Source organism: Leopardus geoffroyi, chromosome B3 (genome assembly GCF_018350155.1).
Source record: "Leopardus geoffroyi isolate Oge1 chromosome B3, O.geoffroyi_Oge1_pat1.0, whole genome shotgun sequence".
In the NCBI taxonomy this organism is placed as follows: Eukaryota; Metazoa; Chordata; class Mammalia; order Carnivora; family Felidae; genus Leopardus; species Leopardus geoffroyi.
In genome coordinates this window covers 110384066-110408340 of record NC_059337.1, presented here as the reverse complement: position 1 = coordinate 110408340, position 24275 = coordinate 110384066, and the positions used below count along the sequence as shown (strand labels likewise).

The 24275-nt window shown below is 41.3% G+C and overlaps 1 protein-coding gene across 1 annotated transcript in view; it reads right to left on the bottom strand.

Annotated features, from left to right (window-relative positions):
* Positions 1 to 24275, bottom strand: part of SYNE2 (spectrin repeat containing nuclear envelope protein 2) — a 349558-nt gene that overhangs the window by 250450 nt on the left and 74833 nt on the right. Inside the window, 6 exon segments of the mRNA XM_045451206.1 lie at positions 4019 to 4215; positions 8926 to 9107; positions 14077 to 14169; positions 14257 to 14334; positions 14426 to 14521; positions 15928 to 15989. Coding sequence (XP_045307162.1) covers positions 4019 to 4215; positions 8926 to 9107; positions 14077 to 14169; positions 14257 to 14334; positions 14426 to 14521; positions 15928 to 15989 — 708 coding nt within the window.

The following is a 24275-nucleotide window of genomic DNA, read 5'->3' as shown; positions in this document are numbered from 1 at the left end:
CACAAGCAAGACATGTAAGGCTCATTCTTGCCCTCATTCATTCAACAAGTGGATGCAAGACACTTAAGTAAATGCTAGATGCCTGAGGACATTATCTGCCCCTCAAGGAGCTTACTGTTAGGAGAAAAACAAACAACAAAGAAATATAACACACTATGCATGCTTCAGCAAATGTGTTTACTGGACCCAATGACTATTCTAAGTAGGCTGACGGAGAACATGAATCTAATCTATATCCAAATTAAAAGATTCAACACAGTAGACATATAAAAGGTATCGATAAAAAGTTAGGGGTGGAGTTTCAATAAAGGAAGGATCCCTAAGAGCAGAGTTATTCTTTTACTGAAAAAAAGTGTAAGTAAAAAAAAGTAAAAGTACATCAAGAGATACATAAAATAATTATACTGGCTTAACTAGATGTTTCTTTTCAAAAACTTTATTGCATGAAAAAATTAAAAATAAATAAAAGCTTTATTGTATATGAAGTCATGCACAGTGATTAAATGCTTTAATAAAATTGTCAAAAGATAATTCTCTTATTCAAATATGACAACAACATTTAGTTTGCATAAATAATGACGTATTTCACATTTCGAGCTATTGTTTAAGCTATTTAAAGTGAAGTATGGGCAACCATTTATACAGTGGAAATTTGGCTTTTTTATACTGTCACATTATTTGCTGAATTACTTTTACATACTAAAAGAGAAAAAATATTTTACACTGATATTTAGAGAATCACAACATGAAAGGAGTATTAAAAAAACAAATAGTAATCAGACAAGGGGATAAAACAAAACATGAGGACACACAAAGAAAAGAAAAAAGATAATGAAAAGCCAAAAAGGAAAGAGAAAAGACAAAGAATGGGAGAAAAGGAAGAAAGAAAGAAAAGGGAGGCGAGAACAAATAAGGGAGAGTTAACAAGAAGAATTATCAACAAGCAGCATAAACTAAAGCAATGACTAACCTAATATACAAAAACATGAAACCATTAGGCTAACTCTTAACTTAGAAATACCACCTAATTCAACTGAGGTCCAAGAAGGCTAAGACCCCGCATAGCTAGTGCCCAGATCTTAGCTTCTAATCCCATTCTCCAGTACAAGAAACCGGTACTCCCTGGGAAGATGGTTGGGGTAGGAAACCATCGCTGGGGTAGGAAACATCCAAGATGAGCCTGGAGCATCTTGCAGCGCCAGGAAATAGGGTTGTGCTCAAAAGCACACAAGGAGGGGCGCCTGGGTGGCGCAGTCGGTTAAGTGTCCGACTTCAGCCAGGTCACGATCTCGCGGTCCGTGAGTTCGAGCCCCACGTCGGGCTCTGGGCTGATGGCTCAGAGCCTGGAGCCTGTTTCGAATTCTGTGTCTCCCTCTCTCTCTGCCCCTCCCCCTTTCATGCTCTGTCTCTCTCTGTCCCAAAAATAATAAAACGTTGAAAAAAAAAATTTAAAAAAAAAAAAAAAAGCACACAAGGAAATGCCACGTCGAGGGCAGTATGTCAAAGGGGCAAAGGAGCTAGCTAAAAGAGCTCCTAATGGCTGAATCTTTGAGTTAAAAAAAAAATGTTTTTTAATTTGAGCAGTTAAATACACAAAACAGTATTAGGGGGCGCCTGGGTGGCGCAGTCGGTTAAGCGTCCGACTTCAGCCAGGTCACGATCTCGCGGTCCGGGAGTTCGAGCCCCGCGTCGGGTTCTGGGCTGATGGCTCAGAGCCTGGAGCCTGTTTCCGATTCTGTGTCTCCCTCTCTCTCTGCCCCTCCCCCGTTCATGCTCTGTCTCTCTCTGTCCCAAAAATAAATAAACGTTGAAAACAGTATTAGGCTACAACCCAAAGTAGAAAATGAAATGTCCATAAGCCCATATTGATATAAATAAATGGTTGGAGGGGCGCCTGGGGGGCTCAGTCGGTTAAGTGTCCACCTTCGGCTCAGGTCGTGATCTCACAGCTGGTGGGTTCGAGCCCCGCATCAGGTTCTGTGCTGACGGCTCAGAGCCTGGAGCCTGCTTCAGATTCTGTGTCTCCCTCTCTCTCGCTCTCTCTGCCCCTCCCCCTCCTAAGTGTCAGCTACGTATACCGACTTCCCAAAGAGTACAACACAGGAAGAGGGAAACAAAAAAAAAAATCGCTTCACTGGGAAGCAACCTGGCAAACACTACCTCAGCCAGGTGATTTTTTTTTAATTAAAAAAAATTAAATTATATACATGAACAATCAAATAAAACATATTAAAACAAATGTAATAAACACTCAAAACTCACCACTTCCCAACTATTTTACCACATTTTACTATTACCGGTGCTCTTGAGGTTACTTACCTCTGTTGCACCTGTAAGATAGAAAACTACATTAAAAAAAAAAAAGAAAGAAAGAAAGAAAGAAAGAAAGAAAGAAAGAAAGAAAGAAAGAAAGAAAGAAAGAAAACTACATAATGGTGCGTTAGGGTTGCACATCTTTTCCCTACTCCGTGTTCAGTGACTTCACACCAGTATCGGCCGTGGTGGCAATGTTCAAACCACACACAACCACAAAAATCAGCAAATGAGGGCTTGATTTCTTGTATATTGATTACAAAAAAAGGGATGGAGAAAATGTTAATAACGCACGTTAAGCTTAAAAGTACGTCCTGTCTAGGGGCACCCGGGTGGCTCAGTCGGTTAACCATCGGACTCTTGATCTGGGCTCAGGTCATGATCTCACCGTTTGTGAGATAGAGCCCCAAGTCGGGCTCTGCATTGACAGTGTGGAACTTGCTTCGGATTCTCTCTCTCTCTCCCTTTCTCTCTGCCTCTACCCCGCTTGCGTGCTCTCTCTCCCTCTCTCACAATAAGTAAACTCTGAAAGACAAAAAAAAAAAAAAAAAAAAAAAAAGCATGTCCTATCTAGAGCTGTGAAGTTGCACAAAAAATTTAGGAAATATTCTTCCAATATTAGATTCAGCAAAAAAAACTCATTCACATGTTGAAGAACAAGTCAAGTTCCAACAAACATCTTTATTGTCGTACTTACGAACGTAAAGACAATTATTTGCCAACATTCATGTCAGGACTCCACGTGTCCAGCGACCGCAACCATAAGTTGGCTGCAGGTGGATACAAGCGTTTGGTGAAAATCAACAAAAACATCTGGGGCTATATGGAATTCATAATAAATGTATCACATATTTTCTTATCATTTGTAAACTGTGTGCTACGTGTGCCTTATATTAGTAATATTTGTGATAGACGTGTGTACATATCCACACACGCGTTGCTCTGGAGACCCAGTCACACATTACCTACACACCCCTGGTTGTACAGCTGAGACTAGAATGTGTACTTCTTAATTTGTCGGTGCATTGTAATCTTTGCGAATCCTACACACCCCTTTTATGAGCTTACTGGGATTTTTAATAAGCGTTGGTACATTAAGAAACAATACACCCCACAGCAAAGTGCTTTTCCAAAGAATTAAATCATCTTAATCTTAACTTTGTGAAGTTAACATAATCATCTCTTTGAACAAAACCCGTATTTAGGATTTTGCTGTGGTCGTTAACCATACCACACAATGTGTCGAGCATAATCACGGCAAAGCCTAGCCAGCCACAGAGGGTGAAACAAACAAACAAACAAACAAGAGTTTCTGTCCTCAAAGAAGTTCAGCTTTACCTAGGGGGAAAGAGTGGAGAGGGGAAATACGTTAACCCAAAGAACGGTCTTACCAGGGAGCTTTTAGAACAGAATAACAGAATCAAGGGAACACAATGTAGAACACAATGAAAGAAAACTAAGACAAAGACTCAAATTATTTCCAATAACAGCATTGCTTGCTTTCAGCTGTCTTGTCATCCTGGCAATTACTGAAGTTAATGAATTGGTAGGAATTCTTAGTGTCATGAAATTTAATAAAGAGTTTAACTTTTTAAACCCTCCGGGGCGATAATACTGTTATGTTTATTTACGTAGAGGTCCTGTTTACATTTCCCAGCCAACTTCACACTGGACAGTGTTTTAAAAAAGAAAGAAGCTTCTTTACCTTCTGGTTCTAGCAACTTGGGGATTTTAAATTCCCGTTCGGCAATTCCAAAGGCCTCTTTCAGATTGTCTTTGTTGGATCTATGCTTCACTGTCTTCATGTCAATTAGGTCTGGTCGCAAGGCATGAATGACAGCCAAAAAAGCCATCCCATTTCTCCAGCTTGACTTAAAATCTGTCACACTGACAGACTCACACCTATCACAAAAGGACAAAAACATGATAAATACTATTTAAAAGAATACGTCAAAGCACATCCACCATATTCAATAGTAATGAAAACAGATTTCAGTGAATCAAATACATCACATATTCTAGGAAAACATTTTATTTTAATCTTGTGGTCATATTAAAGTGAAATGCCAGCTTTGATGAGGCTCATGGTACCGCAGAACATTGGTGCTCAAAGTGTGGCCCTTGGACCAGCAGCATCAGCGTCACCTGGGCTGCAAGTGCTAGAAATACAAATTCTCAGTCGGACGCAACCCCAAACCTACTGCATTAAACTCCGCAGGTAGATCTGAAATCTGTGTCTCCAAAAGCCCTCCAAGTGACAACAGCCACGCACGTTTAATTCTCTTCATTCAGGAATCTGTTGGCTCGGCACTGGCTTTAGACTTCTACGTGTAATTAAGTTCCTTTCACTAGCGGAAACGATTTCTTTCTCGTTAAAACAAATTATATGATACATTGTGCCACTTTAATGGTCAGTAGCTTATCACTCCTCTGCTTAAAACTAGTCATCACAGGGGCGCCTGGGTGGCGCAGTCGGTTAAGCGTCCGACTTCAGCCAGGTCACGATCTCGCGGTCCGTGAGTTCGAACCCCGCGTCGGGCTCTGGGCTGATGGCTCAGAGCCTGGAGCCTGTTTCCGATTCTGTGTCTCCCTCTCTCTCTGCCCCTCCCCCGTTCATGCTCTGTCTCTCTCTGTCCCAAAAATAAATAAACGTTGAAAAAAAAATTAAAAAAAAACAAAACAAAAAAAAAAAACTAGTCATCACAGATGAATGGATGAACAGACTGTGATGTATTGATATAGTGGAATATTATTCAGCCCTAAAAAAGAAAGACGTTCTGACCCCTCTTACAACATGGAAGAACCTTGACGGTATTATGCAGAGTATAAGAAACCAGTCACCAAAGAGCAAATCCTGTATGATTCCACTCATGTAAGGCACCTTGAGTAATGAAATTCATAGATAAAGAAAAGTAGACCATTGGCTACGGGAGGGAAGGCTGGGAGAGAGTTTTAGTTTCATAAGATGAGAAAAGTTCTGGAGATGGATAGTGGTGATGGTTACATCACAGTATGAATGTACTTAATGCCACCGAACTGGACATTTAAAAATGTTAAAATGGTAAATTTTATGTTCTATATGTTTTACTACAATAAAAAAATTTTGTTTCAAAAACAAAAACCCTGTCGGGGCCCTTGGGTGGCTCAGTCGGTTAAGTAGCCAACTCTTGATTTCAGCTCGGGTTGTGATCTCACCATCATGACATTCAGCCCTGAGTTGGGCATGCTTAAAATTCTCTCTCTCTCTCCCCCTCCCTCTCTGCTCCTCTCCCACCTATGCTCGCTCTCTCGCTCTCTCTCTCTCTCTCTCTCTCTGTGTGTCTCTCTCTCACAAACAAAACCCTGCCATAGCTTATCAGAATAACATCTCTCAGTCTGGCCCACGAGGCCTAACATAGGTTGTCCCCTGCCTACAACTTCCACCCTTGTATCTCCCTCTCTTACAATGTTGTAGCCACTCCGGCTTCGTTCCTTTCTCAACACCGTGCTCTTTTTTAAGTTTTATTTTACAGAGAGAGTGCAAGTGGGGGTGAGGGACAGAGGGAGAGGGGAAGAGAGAAAGACAGAAAGAAAGAGGGAGAGAGAGGGAGAGAGAGTATAAAGCAGGCTCAATGCCCAGCACAGAGCCCAACACGGGACTCATGGGACTCGATCCCACAACCTTGGGGTCATGACCTGAGCCAAAAACAAGAGTGGGATGCTCAACCGACTGCGCCACCCAGGCACCCCCACGCTCCTTTTAATCCCTCTGTGCGGATGCTCTTTCTCCCAGATCTTCATACACCTGAAGCCTTCTCTTTCGGTCCTCACTCAAAGGTCTCTTTCTCAGAAAGATGCTCCATGGTCACCTCAGATAAAAGCCACCCTCCCACCTTTGACATTCTCAATCATCGTAAGTCCTTCCTGACTTTACCGCCAACTGTAGTTATGACATTGATCCATCTGCTGTGGGTCAAGCCCCTAGAAAGCAAGGGCCGTGTCCTCCTTGTCTCCTACAGTAGACTCATCCCCAAATGGTAGCTGGCATATAAATGTGCTTAATATATATATTTCAAATCATTCCATCAACACAACTCTGCATTTGACAAGGGATCAGTGAAGATGTTTTTTTTTTTTTAATTTTTAACGTTTTATTTATTTTTGAGACAGGGAGAGACAGAGCATGAACAGGGGAGGGTCAGAGAGAGGAAGACACAGAATCTGAAACAGGCTCCAGGCTCTGAGCTGTCAGCACAGAGCCCAATGCGGGGCTCGAACTCACGGACCGCGAGATCATGACCTGAGCCGAAGTCGGCCGCTTAACCGACTGAGCCACCCAGGCGCCCCCAGTGAAGATGTTTTAAGAGCACAGTTGCCTATGTGGGAAATAATCCAGGACAACTGTATTTTCCTTTAATATGTCATAAAAAATATGAGGAAATTCAATGGACCCATTTAAGGTATCAATCAAATGAGAAAAACCACTCGAGAAATAGTCAACTTCAGATGACCTGGGCTTTCCTGAACCTCTTAGGAAAAAATGCCTAAACTATGACTGTGATAAAACTACATGGTATTCGATGATTTTTGTCTTGCTTAACAAATCTTTATGTGGTCCACACTTTGTTCAGAAACTGTTCTAAATACTTAAAAAAAAATAATTTTTATAATATACCTAATAACGCTATGAAGTGTTAGTATTGTCCACAGTTTTATGATTGAGGAAACTCCAACGCAAAGAGATTCAGTAGCTGAAGTCACCAGTTAGAAACTGCTGGGAGCCACGACTCGAGCGCAGGCTCCAGGCTTCAGAACACTAAGCCCAACTGGCTAAAGGGATGGCTGGGGCTGAGGGCAGGGCAGAGCCGGGATCAGAACCGGCTAAGTGCTGACTGGCAGGCGCTGCCCTCAATAAAGCCCCAGGCTGTGAGATGGGCTCTGCACTGACGAGTGGATACCAATCCCACAGAGAACAAGCTGCTGCCAGGTGTTAGAGAGGGCGGGTTAGGGCTCCAGAGTGACTGGCAAGACCTCAGCTCATTTAGAAGTTGCAAACCGGGGGGGGCGCCTGGGTGGCGCAGTCGGTTAAGCGTCCGACTTCAGCCAGGTCACGATCTCGCGGTCCGTGAGTTCGAGCCCCGCATCAGGCTCTGGGCTGATGGCTCAGAGCCTGGAGCCTGTTTCCGATGCTGTGTCTCCCTCTCTCTCTGCCCCTCCCCCGTTCATGCTCTGTCTCTCTCTGTCCCAAAAATAAATAAACGTTGAAAAAAAAAAAAATTAAAAAAAAAAAAGAAGTTGCAAACCGGGTCCCCGCTTCATCTCCTTCAGAAACGAGAGAACACGGCACATTTCTTACAACATAGTCTCCCCATAGTCTGGATCTCGGATGAGTTCCAGGGACACATAGAATATCGAAGTAAGCCCCCTAAAAATGCCACCAATGAGGGCCCAAACTAGAATAAACTCCTGATGAGTTACTTCAGAAGGATTCACTACATCTTGACAAGTTTAGCACAGCTCATAGTTGAAAAGTAGGGAAAGACATGGAGAAAAGGTAAACTGTGGCAAAACATTTGGACTTCCAAGTGGTTTGAAATTTATTTACAGATAAATGAAACAAGTCTGAATATGATTTGATAATGCTCTTTCACACATTATTATTTTCGATTAAAAAATATAGAATTATTATTATTATTTATTTTGGATTCTTTTGGATTAAAAAATATAGAAAACGGAAGTAAAACCATCTCTAGAAGATTCAAGAAAAAGTCCATTTGCTGTATGTAAAACCTTGTAAGATCTGTATGTCTTTTTGTCCTTCACGAAATACAGAGGATGCATGACAACTAAAGAAAGGCCGGAGGCAGAAGTTAACATCCTAGCTACTACTGAGAAGAAGTTACTCAGAAGCCCACCATTTGTGAGGTCTTAGCGACACAGTTATGCCTCTATTTATGCAGACCATGCTACGATGGGAGAAGAAAGGCCATTTGAACTCTACAGCTCATCTCACGGGGAGTTCTGCATCCTAACTCCTTATTTTTTCCTAAATCCCATCCCAGCAAGTGTTTAAAATGAAAAAGTAAATGTCTGCCAAGAGCAAACCTTTTTCTTTATAAAACAGAATTTCTGGACACTAACTTGCTGTCATCATCCCCACTTAAAAAAAAAAAACAAAAAAAACCTCCTATTTTCTGGTTTCTGTTCCTTGACTGAGCTACAAATTTCTAAACAATGGGGACTGTGGTGTTTTAATGTAGTCCTATACAGTTCCAAGGGATAATTTTATGTGTTGATTCCTTATTCCTTCATTTGTTCATTTATTCATTCAATACGCATTTATGGAGCACCTACCAGGAACTTACATTGTGCTAGCTTCTGGGGATACACAGTCAAGAAAAATGTAGTCCTGACTTTTAAAAAGCTCCTAGTGTGGCTGAGTTCACGAACCTCTACATTTGGAAGATTCACTCCAAAAGTAAGGATAGTAAACATTTTCCTTTTAGGAGAGGGAAGTGTTCCGACGTATGTCATATACCCAGTCAGCCTTATTTTCAGACCTGGAGTCAGTAAGGTTGTGTTAGCGGGTAAAGTCACCCTGCGTGTCTCCCGTGGTCAGAGCAAACTACTTACGGGGCACATTGCTCCTGAGCCCACAAGAGAAGAGCCTTCTTTGCAGACATCTGCCATCTTTCTTGGGCTTTGGAGCATTTCTTGGCTGGAGGACTTGAGGTAGGAGATGAGTCAGCCACACTCACACTGTCCAAGGAAGGTTGATTGTAATTGCAAGAAAGAGTCCGGGCAAGCTCTTCGATCTAAGGAACACATAATAATAGTCGACACATACAAATCATAAATTAAAAGCATTGAGGCTAAACCTTCAGCCAAAACAAGACCTGAAAAGAATCAGGTAGCAGTGAGAGCCTACTCATGGTGGAAAAAGCACTGGACAAATCCTTGAATAACAGCATTTGGAATCTCAGGCTACGCTTAGGCTTTCTTTCAGTGGACTTGGGTTGTTCCTGCCCTTGTTCAGGCATTTCGTTCCACCGAGGGCAAGCCTCTATTCATCCCCCCAACATGCTTACAGAGCACTTCTCGGGTGCTCAACACCTGTCACTCTCAACTGAATTGACCTAAGCTGAGATCCTACTCTAGAGTGCCTTCCAAGAGACTGGGCCAGTTAGAACACATCCTTGATTATAAACCAATAGGAAACAAAAACACATACAGAACAAAGCAGTCAAATATATGAGTCCCAAAAAAGAAAAAAAAATTGCCATCAAATATGTAAAAAATCACCTCGTTAGTCATTTAAGAAAGCAAAATGTATACCGCAAGAGGGACAGTTCCTTCATTTATAACACACGCAAAAAATTTTAAAAGGTAACATCTAGTGATGTTATCATCTAGTGAGAATGCGAGAAACTGGATTTTTCCATGTTGCTGGTAAACACAAAAATTCGTTCCGATTTTTTGGAGGCAGTGAGATAACACCTATGGAAAACTTTAAAAGACAAACCTACAAACACAGTAACATGTATTACTGAGAGAAGTGCACTTCTCTTAATAATTAATAGATTCTCCAGACAACCAGTAACAGTAGATGTGACCACCACAATTAATAAACCTGATCTGATTGGCATACTCCATTGTACCTCAAATGGCAGAATCAACATTCTTTTCAAATCCATATAAAATATTTACGAAAATTGAGCCATAAAACAAGTTTCAGCAGTTTTGAAGAACTGAAACCATTCAGATGGTATTCTCTGACCACACTGAAATTAAGCTAGAAATCAATAACAAAGATATAACAAACAAAATCCCCAACTATTTGGATATTCAGCAATAGAATGTTAGAGAACCCATAGGTCAAATAAGAAATCATAGTGAACATGAAATATTTTGGACAGAGCAATAATAAAAATACTAGATTCATAGATTAAACAATGCAAATTTTACCAATGCCAACTTTTTCCAACTTATACATTCAACGCAATCCTCATTAAAATTCCAACAGATTGTATGTAAATGAACAGGTTATTTATAAAACTCCTGTGAATATCAAATCAACATGCCGTGTACCTTAAACTTACACAATGGCAAATGCCAATTACATCTCAATTTAAAAAATTATATGAAAATACAAATAGCAAGGAATAACCAAGATGATCCCAAAGAACAAGTTGGACACTATCAGATATCAATACTTTTCTATATAGCTATAGAAACAGACATACTATAGCATTGGTCAGCAGGGATAAACAATGGAACAGAACTGACAATCTGACAATGGAGCCACACATATATGGTTACTTGGTTTTTGAAGTTACTGACACTACAGGACAGTAGGAAAATGATGGTCTTTGCAATACATGATGTTGGGTCAATTGGACAGCCACATGCAAAGAAAATTATCTTGACTGCTTTAACCTAACATGCTCAAAAAAAAATTCATTCTCGAAAGATTGTAGCTCTAAATGTAAAAATGCGAAACAATTAAGCTTTCAGAACTGTGCTGTCCAAAACGATAGTCACTAGCCACATGTGGCTATTATTTAAGTTAAACAAATAAAATTTAAAAGTTAGTTCCTCAGTCATACTAGCCACATTTCAAGTGTTCAATAGCCACAAGAGACCAGTGGCTACTGTTCTGTATGGTGCAGCTACAGATCATTACCATCATTGCAGAAACTCCCATTGGACAGAACTATTCAAGAAAAGAGTGTAAGAGAGTATCTCCAAGATGTTAGCAAAGGAAAAGATTTCTTTACAGGACATAGAACATACTAGCCACCAAAAAAGGAAGTTGATAAAGTTGAACTACGTTAAAATCATGAATGTCTATTCATTGAAAGATTGAGAAGGCAAGCCACAGAATCAGAGAAGATACCTGCAATTCATATACACTCAACAAAGGACTTGTACTGCATCCAGATATAGATATAGATATAGATATAGATATAGATACACACACACACATATATATAGCATTTATTTTTGAGAGACACAGCGAGAGCATGTGAAGGGCAGAGAGAGAGAGAGAGAGAGAGAGAGAGAGAGAATGAATCTGAAGCAGGCTCCAAGCTCTGAGCTGTCAGCACAGAGCCAGATGCAGGGTTCAAACCCACGAATTACGAGATTTACGAGATCGTGACCTGGGACAAAGTCAGACACAACCGACCGAGCCACCCAGGCGCCCCCAGAATATATTGTAAAATTTCTATAAATCATTACACGCGATAGCACAGCTAAAATAAAAAAATTTTAATGTCAAGTATTTGCAGGGATTGGAGAAGGGATCTCCAAACTCTGTAACAGGGTAAATCAGGGCAACCATTTTGAAAAACTCACTGGCACTACCTACCAAAGCTGAAGATCACACGCCTTATGACCGAGCAAATCCACTCCTAGATATATATAAGAGAGAAATGAGGGCTTGTACCACCAAAGGCAAATATACAAGAATGGGCCTAGCGGCTTTATTCGTAACAGCTGAAAACTGGCAACAAAAGAAATGCCCATCAATAGTAGAATAGTAAGTAAGCTCTGGCATAGTCACGCAGTGATACAGTCACACACGACAAGGAAAAAGAAAGAAATCCAGTCAATGATATTATAACCGTGACATAACAGGACAAATGGACGGTAGTTACACTTGTGGTGAACACAGCAAAATGCATAAACTTGTCAAACCACAAAGTTCTACACCTGAAACTAAAATAACTAATTGTGCGTCAACTATACTCAACAACAACGACAACAAAAGACCTACCGATGCAATGCACACTTCAACAAGTTGAAACTCACAGATGATGTTAAGTGAAAGAAATCTAACACAAAAGAGTATACAGCATATGTAAGTCACTTCAGTTATAATCTCTTCATATGGAGGTAAAGATGCTTAGCTAAACAGCAATAGAGATCAAAGTGGTGGTTTCTTTAGGGAAGGGGGGTAAGGACTGGGAGAAATACATGGGAACTCTGGGATTCAGGCAATGTTTTCTATTTATATCTTGGGGGATGGTTACGTGGATGTATTTAATTTACAAGAATACATCCAGCTCTATATGTAAGATCTCTACCTTTTTCTCTACGTATGTTATACTTCAACAAAAGTTTATTTACATCGGTAAAGCGAAGCCAAAAAAAGCAAAACTTAAGGCCTAACAATTTTACTTCTAAGAATTTGGCCCATGGAACTAATGAAGATTGTACGCAAAAATTTTACCCTGAGCGTAGTCTTTTTGGAATTGCTTATAATCATAAACTATGAGCATTCTGCCTGTCCGTTAATAAGATATAGCACTTTACAAGAGAACACCATGCCTCCATTAAAACACACATATAAATTCAGATAGAACAGGTTGAAAAGTTTGGATAGCAGGACCATTCTGTTTAGGACATACAAACATAAACAAATATATATGTTCATTCCTACTGCATGTATCATGGGAGACTGCACAGCAAATTATTTAGTGGTTATCACAGAGTGGTAGAATTATAGGTGATACTATTTGCCTTTTATTACCTGTATTAAAATTTTTAATTATACTTCAAATATCCTGGAAAGTATGCAGGAAAAAAATATAACAAATACCTACGAATTGCCAAATTTTAACATTTTACCACATTTGGTTCATATTTTTTTTTATTTTTATTTTTTTTTATAAATTTTTTTTTTTCAACGTTTATTTATTTTTGGGACAGAGAGAGACAGAGCATGAACGGGGGAGGGGCAGAGAGAGAGGGAGACACAGAATCGGAAACAGGCTCCAGGCTCTGAGCCATCAGCCCAGAGCCTGACGCGGGGCTCGAACTCCCGGACCGCGAGATCGTGACCTGGCTGAAGTCGGACGCTTAACCGACTGCGCCACCCAGGCGCCCCTGGTTCATATTTTTAAAAAAAAATAAAACATGGATACAGTTTAAGCCTTCTGTCTTTCCCTCTGTGATTCCATTTCCTTCCTCTCTCAGAGGCAAAAAACACATTTCTAAACTTGGTTTTCATCATCCTCACGCATTTTATTTTACTAGAACTTCAAACGTAGGTATCCAGAAATCATACACAGTTCTTATCTTACATGTTTTAAATTGGATACAAAGTACATATGTTATTTTCTGGTTTTCATAAAATAACACTTGTTTCCCACATTATTTAAATTATTTTCAAAGTAATTATGGAGAGATACAACATGCAACTTTTTAGTAACTGCAGAAAACCTGCACGAATTCGGAATCCCGGGTCTGGAAGAATATATTTATCAGTCGTAAGTATCAGAAGGTCAGGACCAACAGTGTCTTTGTTGTTGTTTTCTCGGTGTCCTGGCACAAAAGCTAGAACGTAATAGGTGTTTAAATTATTTGTGGAGTGAAATTCATCAAGGAGTCAGTCTGCGGACAGGACGAAATGCTGTGGGATTACTAGATTGAACAAGGGTCCTCGAAACTAGGAGATTCTACAAAGCTTAGTGGGTTGGTTCTCACAAATTGACTCCGGAAGCTTCCTCTCTTCTGCCAAAGTAAGTAAACAATAATACACAAAATGTTATCACGGCAGGTTCTAGTGACAGTGGTGCTGACACTGCAGATCATTCAAGACACCATAATTCCGCATTCAATTTTCAACTGTAAAATAACATCAATGGCAAAGGTCCACCCGTCAGGGGTTAGAGTGTCCTTTTTCTGGAAGAAACTCAGGACTGAATCTTCTTGCATAACACTTATTTCATTCTGCAATAATCAGAACAGAAATAACTTCCACACCACCACACTACTTACGTGAAAGTGCAGTATAATTGTCCAAATTAGGCCAAGAATGATGGACGGGTTTCCGTCTATAATATCAGTGACATGAATATTTATCAGCTTGATCTGGAAAAGAAGAAACACGGTTAAAAGGAGAAAATATTTCATTGCATTCATTTCTCCTGTGAATCTTCCCATGAAATTCATACTCACTGATCGGTTTTTTAGGAATGTCAGGGCGTGTTCTATATTGATTCTACACTGAAAGGTATTAGATCCTTTGTCTCGAGGCTATGAAATTCAAGCAAAATATATCACTTAGAAATATGAAAAAAAGAATTTTAATCAATAAACGGCTTTTAATGTCACTTAAAAAGCTCACCAACTGTTGTCCTGAGAGTACTTCTAGCAGGTCCAGGAGGACATGCCCCTTTTTAATGTCCGCAAATAGGTCTGACACAACCGAGGGAGGAGTGTGCTACAAAAGGTCACGAGAAAAACATTCATTCAAACTTTGGTCCAAAAACATAATACCTTTAGGATTCTCATCAATAAATGCGCTTTGTGTTTTCACAAAAGCTCAAATTCGGTAGTGATTTTTAAGTAACAGAATGAGAGAGAACACACAAAGTTCTATGTCAAAGCATGGTAAGAAAAGTAGTGAATTTAATTTATCTCATGGCAAATTTCCAGTAGCACCACACTCTGGTACCTTGGCTGAGAGCTGAAAACCTGTGCATAGAGGCGGCATTAAAGACATTCAAAAACGCCAACAGTGACCCATCTGGGGAGTAGATTACATTTATGGAGTAATCTGTTTATGAACTTACCCTTTTCAGAATTGCATTGTGCAGGGATGGGGAGCCTGTGAGAAGAGGCTTATTCATTTTATATCTAGGTTATTCCGGGCACTTGGCATCACCGAGAGGCAGGATGGCACAGTGATTAACAAGGCCTTGGGGCGCCTGGGTGGCTCAGTCAGTTAAGCATCCGACTCTTGATCTCAGCTCACGTCATGATCTCACAGTTCATGAGTTCGAGCCCCTCACTGGGCTCTGCGCTAACAGCACACAGCCTGCTTGGGCTTCTGTCTCCCTCTCTCTCTGCCCCTCCCCCCTCAAAATAAATAAATAAACATTTTTTAAAAATAAGAAAAAAAGGCCTCTGGTTCCACACTGCTGGGTTTGTATCCCAGCACTATCACTTATAAGCGGTGTGACAGTGCAACATTAGGCAAGTCACAGAACTTCTTTTTCCTTAGTTTCCTTGTTCTTTAAACAGGAATAATAGGGGCGCCTGGGTGGCGCAGTCGGTTGAGCGTCCGACTTCAGCCAGGTCACGATCTCACACTCCGTGAGTTCGAGCCCCGCGTCAGGCTCTGGGCTGATGGCTCAGAGCCTGGAGCCTGTTTCCGATTCTGTGTCTCCCTCTCTCTCTGCCCCTCCCCCGTTCATGCTCTGTCTCTCTCTGTCCCAAAAATAAATAAACGTTGAAAAAAAAAAAAATTTAAAAGGAATAATAGTCTCATGAGGATGTTGTAAAGTCATGTAAATGTGATGCAAATTCATTATATTTACCGAGCTTAGGACACTGTTTAACATATAACCCTCCATACATAGGTATGAATCATTATTACTATTATTATTACATTTGATAAAAGAGACGTTGCTGCTTTCCCTTATCTCCCATATCCTTAGCAAAAGTGTCTCCTTTTTGTGTTGGGAAAGAATGACAAATACATCTAAACAAGATCACGGTGACTTCAGCACATTCTTTCAACCTTTTTTACACCTCCCCAGTACCATTTGGGGGACCCAAAGGGAGGGAGTAGGAGAAGTAATTTAAATATATATTTATAGCTCTATTTGTTCTTTTTTTCCTCACCTTTGCCAACTGTGAGTTTATCCAGCAGGTGAAGGTTTTCTTCTGAGTGTCTTCCTGCTCAGCTATTGAAAAGAGACAACGGCAGTTATAAAATGAGAAGCCTCAGAAACCCTTTTAAACTTATCAAAACCTCAAAGGTCTATCACTCTGGGGATGTGTGTGTATTCCACAGTTTTACCAGCTTTCTAGGACTTGGTCTAGCTTTCGGATGTTTGCTCAAGAAGTGGTTTGGAAATAGCATGTTGATAATATATATATATATATTTTTATCACCGCAGGTTAGCTGACAAGAGACAATGATTTTTAATACTTTTTACTGACCAAAGAATTAAGTCCTCACATGGCCTTGATGGTGTTGTACAAGGAATTGTGAGGGGAGAGACTTCCCAACCCAAAGGCACTCTCAGTCTAAGCCAAAGCCATACGTATTTAAAGATAAACCCCATTCAAGAAAAAAAGAAAAAAAGAAAAAGAAGGAGGTGCCTGGGTGGCCCAGTCTCTTGATTTCGGCTCTGGTCATGATCTCATGGTTGTGGGATCCAGCCCCGCGTCAGGCTCTGTGCTGACAGTGGAGACTGCTTAGGATTCTCTCTCTCTCTCTCTCTCTCTCTCTCTCAAAATAAATAAACATTTTTTTAAATAAATAAACAGGGGCGCCTGGGTGGCTCAGTCAGTTGAGTGTCCGACTTCGACTCAGGTCACGATCTCACAGCTCGTGAGTTTGAGCCCCGCATAGGGCTCTGTGCTGACAGCTCAGAGCCTGGAGCCTGCTTCAGACTCTGTGTCTCCCTCTCTCTCTGCCCCTAACCCACTCACATTCTGTCTCTGTCTCTCTCAAAAATAAACCAACATTAAAAAAAAAAAAAAAAAAAAAAGAATCCTTTAAAAATAAATAAATAAATAAATAAATAAATAAATAAATAAATAAATAAATAAATGCGCCTGGGTGCCTCAGTTGGTTAAGCGTCTAACTCTGGGTTTCAGCTCAGGACATGATCTCACTGTCCATGAGTTCGAGCCTGCATCAGGCTCTGCACTGACAGTGTGAAGCCTGCTTGGGACTCTCTCTCTCTCTATCTCTCTCTCTCAAACCAAACAAAAATAAATGTAGCAAACAAACAAACAAATAAATAAAAGGTTCATAAAGTCATGAGCAGTTTAGTCTCGACACTTAGAGTATTTATCATGGAGGATATATAGCCACTGAATTAACTGTAAATGAGCTGCAGTTAGAGTCAGAGACACCTGGGCTCAAGTCCTGCCTCTGTTACTAAGCGGCTGTGTGACACCAGTAATTTCCTTTGGGAATAAGGTAATAAGCACTCACCTCCAGAGACTGTTAAGGATTCACTTGAGAAGTGCCCACTTTTATTAGCAGGACAGGAGTCAAGGGCAAGATCTGAAACACTCAGGGTACGTCTTCCTCTCCTCACAGGGGCAGGGGCGGGCCCTACACCAACTCCAAGCTCCCCACTAGCCTTCTACCCCCTCAGCTCCTGCGGACATGTCAACTCCGCACTCAAGGGTCAGCCCTGCACACCAGGACTGAGTTTCCATTTCCCCAGATGTCCTCGCCCGGCTGGACAGGGACAAGTGTTAGCCCAGGCACTCACTCCTCCCTGGGCCCGATGTTCACAGCCCTGACACCACCATCTACCTCGAGGTCACCAGCTCTTATCCCAGGATGCCTCTTTCCCTGCTATGTCCAACAGCGCGCGCGCGCACACACACACACACACACACACACACACACACACACACACGCTTGCACACATACATACTACACACACTCTCCAGGCTGTCGGGTTCCCTTCCATTCTCTCACTCTGATGTCCTTAAGACTCTGCACACGCCCCAGTTTTTCTCATCACCCACCTCTTCTTAACGCAGGAGGCCCTTCCACTGGTGATGAACCTGTAGAACACCGTCAGCAAAGTCTCCAGTGTCCAAAACCTCTCTGACAGGTGTCTTCTCTCTGCTCTTGCTGAAATCTGACCCCCTCAAGTGCTGGCTCTGCTCTCTCTTATACCCCTTGCACCACGGGGTCCTTGCTCCTCACTTCCAGATCATTCTCCACTCTCTCTGTCCCCAAAGTGCTCCAGTCTTGACTCTCATGTCATCAGACCATCTCCACGGCCACAGTCATCTACTGACCTCTGTCATTCCTCGCCATTCCTCATTTAATTCCTTCCCCGCTGTCCTCTCTCCAACACAATTTCTCTTTCTTGGCAATTTCAGCATACAACTGAGGAAGCTCCTGGCCTCTCCATTTCTTCCGTTCTTCTTCTGCAACAAACTTGTCTTCTGCTCTGCTTCAACCACTCGCTGTCACGGTCATACCCCAGACCTCATCATTACTAATAACTGCAACTCCTGGAGGTCTCAATTTCAGGCATCTCATTTCTGAACAACAGCCCTTATCTTTTCAGTTCATTCTAGCGCCATTGATTCTGCCAGCTTTTCACTGTCCCTCGCTCCCACTGATACCCTACCTTTCATCCTTTTCCATTTTCAATTCCATGATCACTTCTTACAAACACCTCCTTGTGCCTTCTTGTGTGTTCCTGGCTCTTTATCACTACACTCCGCTCGCTCGTACCAACACTCATCCTACTGAATGTGGCTGGAAGAAGATCTGTCCCTGTGCTGACTGGTCTCACCGTGACGCCCAAGTAGGGCGTCTCTTCCTCGAACTTCCAACACCTCCTCTCCCATCCTCACTCTTCACCTGAGACCCTGCTCCCAGAGCACATCCATTTCCTGTCCAATCCACCTATCAAAATGTCCCTGCCTCCAGCCTGTTAGCACGCCATGACCTGGCCTTTTCAGACCTAAAGCTGATCCCTTCACTCGTTCCCCAGATCCCATCCCTTTATGCCTGCTCGAGGACATTGCCTCCTTTCTCTCCTGTATCATCCCCTTCTCCCCCTCTCCCTTAGACCATTCCCATCAGTGTAGATCCAGGCTGTTAATTCACCACAAAAACAAAACCAAACCTCTCTGACCCCAGTTCCCACAAACTACTGCTTTACTTATCTGCCGCCCTTTATGACAAAACTCCTCAGACAGAGTCGCCTGTGTTCTCCAGGTCCCCTCCTCCTCGTTCTCTCTTAACCGAACCCACACCAATCAGACCACGGCCATTCCTCCACAACTGCTCCCTCATCAAGGGCACCATGAATTCAGGTCATCAATAACCCCCTTCCAGTAGAACCAACGGTCGATTCTCAGCCTTCACCTTTCTGGACCCTACACTCTTGGTTTTCCTCCTCCATCACAAGTCGGCTTCTCTCTCTCTCTCACACTTCATATCCAATGCCTCGGAGAATCCTCTTTGGTCTCCCTTCAGAATGTATTCAGGATATTACCGTTCTCACCACCTCTACCTGGAAGCCTGCACTAAATCCCTAGCAGGTCTCCCTCCTTCCAGCCTTGCCCTCTAAGTACCATTCTCAACGCAGCAGCCAGAGTGGTGCTACTAAAATGTTAACTCACACTCCTTTGCTCACAATCCTTAAGGGCTTCTCACTTCACTCCTGAAGATGGATGCAAGGCTTGGGGCGCCTGGGTGGCTCAGTGAGTCCAGCATCCAACTCTTGATTTAGGCTCAGGTCATGGTCTCACAGTTCATGAGTTCAAGCCCCACTGGCAGCATGGAGCCTACTTGGGATTCTCTCCCTCTCCCTCTCTCTCTCTGACCCTCCCCTGCTCTCTCTCTCTCTCTCTCTCTCTCAAAATAAATAAATAAACTTAAAAAAAAAAAAGATGGGGTGCCTGGGCGGCTCAGTCGGTAAAGCATCTGACTTCGGCTCAGGTCATGATCTCACACTCTGTGAGTTCCAGCCCCGCATCGGGCTGTGTGCTGACAGCTCAGAGCCTGGATCCTACTTCAGATTCTATATCTCCCTCTCTCTCTGCCCCTCCTCTACTCACACTCTGTCTCTCTTACTCTCAAAAATAAATAAACATTAAAAAAAAAAATTTTTTTTGAAGATGGCCGCAAGGCTGACCCCACCCCCTCTGCTCATCCCTTTTAAAAAAAAAAAAAAAAAAAAAAAAAAAATTTAAGTTTATTTCTTTTTGACAGAGACAGAGTGTGAGCCTGAGACACAGAATCCGAAGCGGGCTCCAGGCTCCAAGCTGTCAGCACAGAGCCCGATGCGTGGCTTGAACTCACAAACTGTGAGATCATGACCTGGGTCGAAGTCGGACGCTTAACCGACTGAGCCACCCAGGCGCCCCTCTTGCTCATTCCACTCCAGACTCTCTCGGCCTCCCCGTTTTTCTCGAACTCCCTAGAAACGATCCTACATTAGGGCTTCACCCTAACCGTCCTTTCTTCCAGGAGTGCTCTTACTACACATATCCCCGCAAGCCTACTTCCCATCCTATTTGAGGCTGTAACACCTCCAGTCCTGCTTCCCTTTGTTTGCTCTGTTTTTTCTAGCACTTACCACCTTTAAACATCCTACCTAAGTTACATATGTAGTAGGTTTATTGTTTAACGTCTTGCTCTTCTCCCACCGGAAGCAAAGCACCACATAGACAAAGATGTTTTGTCTGTGACCTATTCCAGGTGCCTAGAGGAACCTGGCCCAGAAGGACTCGAAAGAAAACATTTGCTAAAAGAATAATAATATAACAATAACGATAACTTAATTAGTGATATTAAACCGATTAAAATTAATTAATAATAAAACTAAATCATAATTAAATTTAAATGAATAAAAATAAGTTTTCTAATCATTGTACTGTTATATTTGATTTACTATATTGACAAGGTCAAATCTACCATTATGCGTTTATATTCCTTCTCTAAAAAATTACCTGATCTATCTTCTAATACACTGTTTTTCTTTGACTCCTTCCACTCTGCTTAATTAATCTCTAGCCACCACAGTTATATCAGACTGAAACTGTTGACATGACATCTAATCAGAATTCCTAAAAATATTTTAATCTAGGGGCCCCTGGGTGGCTCAGTCGGTTAAGCATCTGACTTTGGCTTAGGTCATGATCTCTTGGTTCGTGAGTTCAAGCCCCATGATGGGCTCTGTGCCCCTCTTGCAGCTCAGAGCCTGGAGCCTGCTTCAGATTCTGTGTCTCCCTCTCTCTCTGTCCCTCCTGGCTCACACTCTCTCTCTCTCTCAAAAATAAATAAACATTAAAAAAAATTTTAATAAAAGAATTGAGAAAAATTTTTAATCTCATGAGAGTTCAGGTTGAGGAACTGAAGAGAATCTGAGTAAATGTATCTTCAGGCGTTTATAAGCACGGCTGATTAGAGATTAAAGATGCACTTAGCCTCGCTGGATTTTTTTATCTTTTTTAATCCATTTCATTTTTCTGTATTACCAACTTAAATTAGGTATAGCCCAGTGATTTACAAAGTACAGGGTGCTTAGTAATTGTTAGCTGAAATGAACTGAGTCCTGGCAAGCCAAGTGGATAGTTTAGGCTTTTGAGAGTTATTTGTTTCATATAAATTTCACTTAGCAAAAGAATTACAAAGAACCACAATTTTGCCCTATAATTCAAAATGTTATGCAATCTTCTAGAGTCTTTGATACGTTTTCATTGCTTTTTCTCCTAGTATAAGTAGATGATACAACAATATTTTTAAACATAGATATTAAACACTTAAACATATATTAAAGAGTATCAGTAGATGCTAGGACTATATTTTTAAACATATAAAAAATTTCTAAACATATGTTTGAACATTAAACATCCAAACAAAAATCGTATTGGAGGCTAATTTTGCTCAACAGAAAAAAACTAGAGAACAGCTTTTTATGATTCCAGGATCAAGTTACCTGCACACAATGTACATTAATCAAGGTCACGGATAAAAGCGGGAAGGGACCTATCCATTATTATAACAATAAAGCAGAAATCCAATTCAAAACCAAAACAAACAAAAAAACCAAAGATGACTCTCTTCCTACCCTTAAGGGACCAAGAGAGATCTTTCTTTCTAGGTGATAAAGTGTGAAAAAAAAACTAATCAGGCACGCTGGTAGGTGCAGGAGATAAGAGTCCGCACTTCCTTCAGGAGAGTTACATGGCGGAGAAGGACGAGGACATTTCTGGAAGGCAGATAAAATAATCTTGGAAGGGGTAAACCTCTGGCACAAAACTGAGTGCAGAAAGAACTTGATATTCCCGAAGAGTTTTAGTATTCCACATCCACCTGGACACCTCAGTCATTCCCAACTCCTTCCGGGTAATAGAAGAGGGTCATTTCATTTGCGTGTGATATTGGACAAAAAGGGTCTTGGTACTAAGCGAACCGAGGAATGAATTTTCCTAGGCTGAGAAAAGAGGCGGTGAAACCACGGCTCTAACTGGATCATTCAAATTGGGAGCACTTCATCTAATCCGAGGTTGGACTGACATATATCCCGAAAGGGACATAAACTGAAAATAATCAAAATGTTTCCAATGAAAACCCTAAGTTATTCCTGTCCTAATTTGATAAAATCTAATAGAAACCTGGGGGGAAACAATAAGAGAAGCAGTCAGAACAAATCCCCACCGGTCCTCTCCAGTTAGCAAAGGAAACGGAGCACAAATGAGATCTTCAGAAAAGGATTTAGAAAAGAAACTTCATGGCTTTTAACTAACTCATTGTCCAAATTTACAGAACACCTCGTCATCCTAGAAATCAGAACCCTTCAAATGCAACAAGGACCCTTTGCTTAACAGCAAACAAAGATGTCCCGAGGACAATTAAACACCTTTGTAATGGCTGAATTAAATGGTTTAGTACGTGCCATTTTATTTACCCCTTGACACACTTTTCTCACATTTTCTTACTGCCTTATCCCTGAAAAGCGGTATTAATTCAGCAGGAACCAGAGCCAAATAACTCACCCTATGGCAGGATAACTAGTCATTTGTTCTTTTCAAAGGCTGACCCATTGGGAAAAAAATAATTGAGAACCAACTGCTTTAAAGCAACTTAATTTGAGTGAGATTTTTTTTTTTTTTTTTTTTTTTTTTTTTTTTTTTTTAGCTGCTGGATTTTATTTTGTAATTTCTGGGGAGAACTTTCTAATAAAATAATAAGACTCTTCTCCAAACGGCATGTAGAAGAATAGAATCAGCCAATGTTAGGGATAAAAAAGGGAAAGGATTAAAGAGAATAAGAAAATCTATTGTAATGATGGATTTCTCTGTAAAATGCCAAGAGAGAATGGAGAATGAGAAGTTCTCCATCCTGATTTTTAAGGCAAAGAAGAAATATGTGTAACGTAGGAAAACGCAGTCAGTGAATTTTACTCAGGCCCATACGGATATCCTTATCATTCTTGGAAAATATCTGACCGAATTTGAGAAGCAAGACCTAGGAGGCAAAGGTTTCCTCTAGATGGTCATTACCATAAAAATACATTTAATCCCTGAGTTTGTTCTTATTCAATCTGCCATTTGTGAGCTGGCAGCACATATCCTTAGCTGGAAGGGAATTTACATGAAAACAAATGGAGTTGAGCATAATGAAAGAGTATGGATTTTAAGTCCATTATAAAGCTCCTTGTAAAACTACCACAGCTACTAGACCAGCTGCACCCGAATTCATCCAAAATGTTGACTCCAAATTGATTAATTGATTAATTAATTAAAATGTTGACTCCAGCAGTTCTGCCCTGCGGTAAGAGTTCAAATATGAGAATTCTCAGATATGAGAATCACCGATGGACATTTTCACTTAAACACAGAGCCATGCGTTATCACAGTGTGGCTCATCCAAGAATGTCCTCTCTACTGCAGGAGTTCACTGAGGAAGCTCTGCAATCTCCTATCCAGGAACTTCTTCCCCGTCTATTATTGGCTTGCTGCTACCAGGTTTATGGCACTTGGCTCCGGATTCCCTCCTTTGATCTGCCACTCTCCCCATTAAAACCTCTTGATCCTTCCTCAATTCCTTAGAGAATAAATTCTAAATTCTTAGCCTAACACTCTAGGTCATTCACAGTTTGGCTCCAATCCGCTTTTTTCCTGACTCGTCTCCCATGGCTTCTCTGCTCATACCCTGCTTTCCCAGCAAACTAGAATATCTACAATTCCCCAGGTAAGTTTCATTCAAAAAAAAGTCTCACTCTTTTCTGCATTCCCATGCCGTGTACCCTCTGGAATGGCCAATCCTCCCATGTCCCTCCGCATTCATAACAACCCCAGCACTCAGCACAGTAGATGTGCTGGGCATTCTTTAAGCCACATCTGCTAAGGAGAAGACATACTCTGTTCAAATGGCCCCTTGGCTAAAGAGAAATAGATATAATCTCTTCTGGGTCTAGTCTTCCACAATACTTCACCGGGTTTTTTTTCTTATTATGATTAGAAAG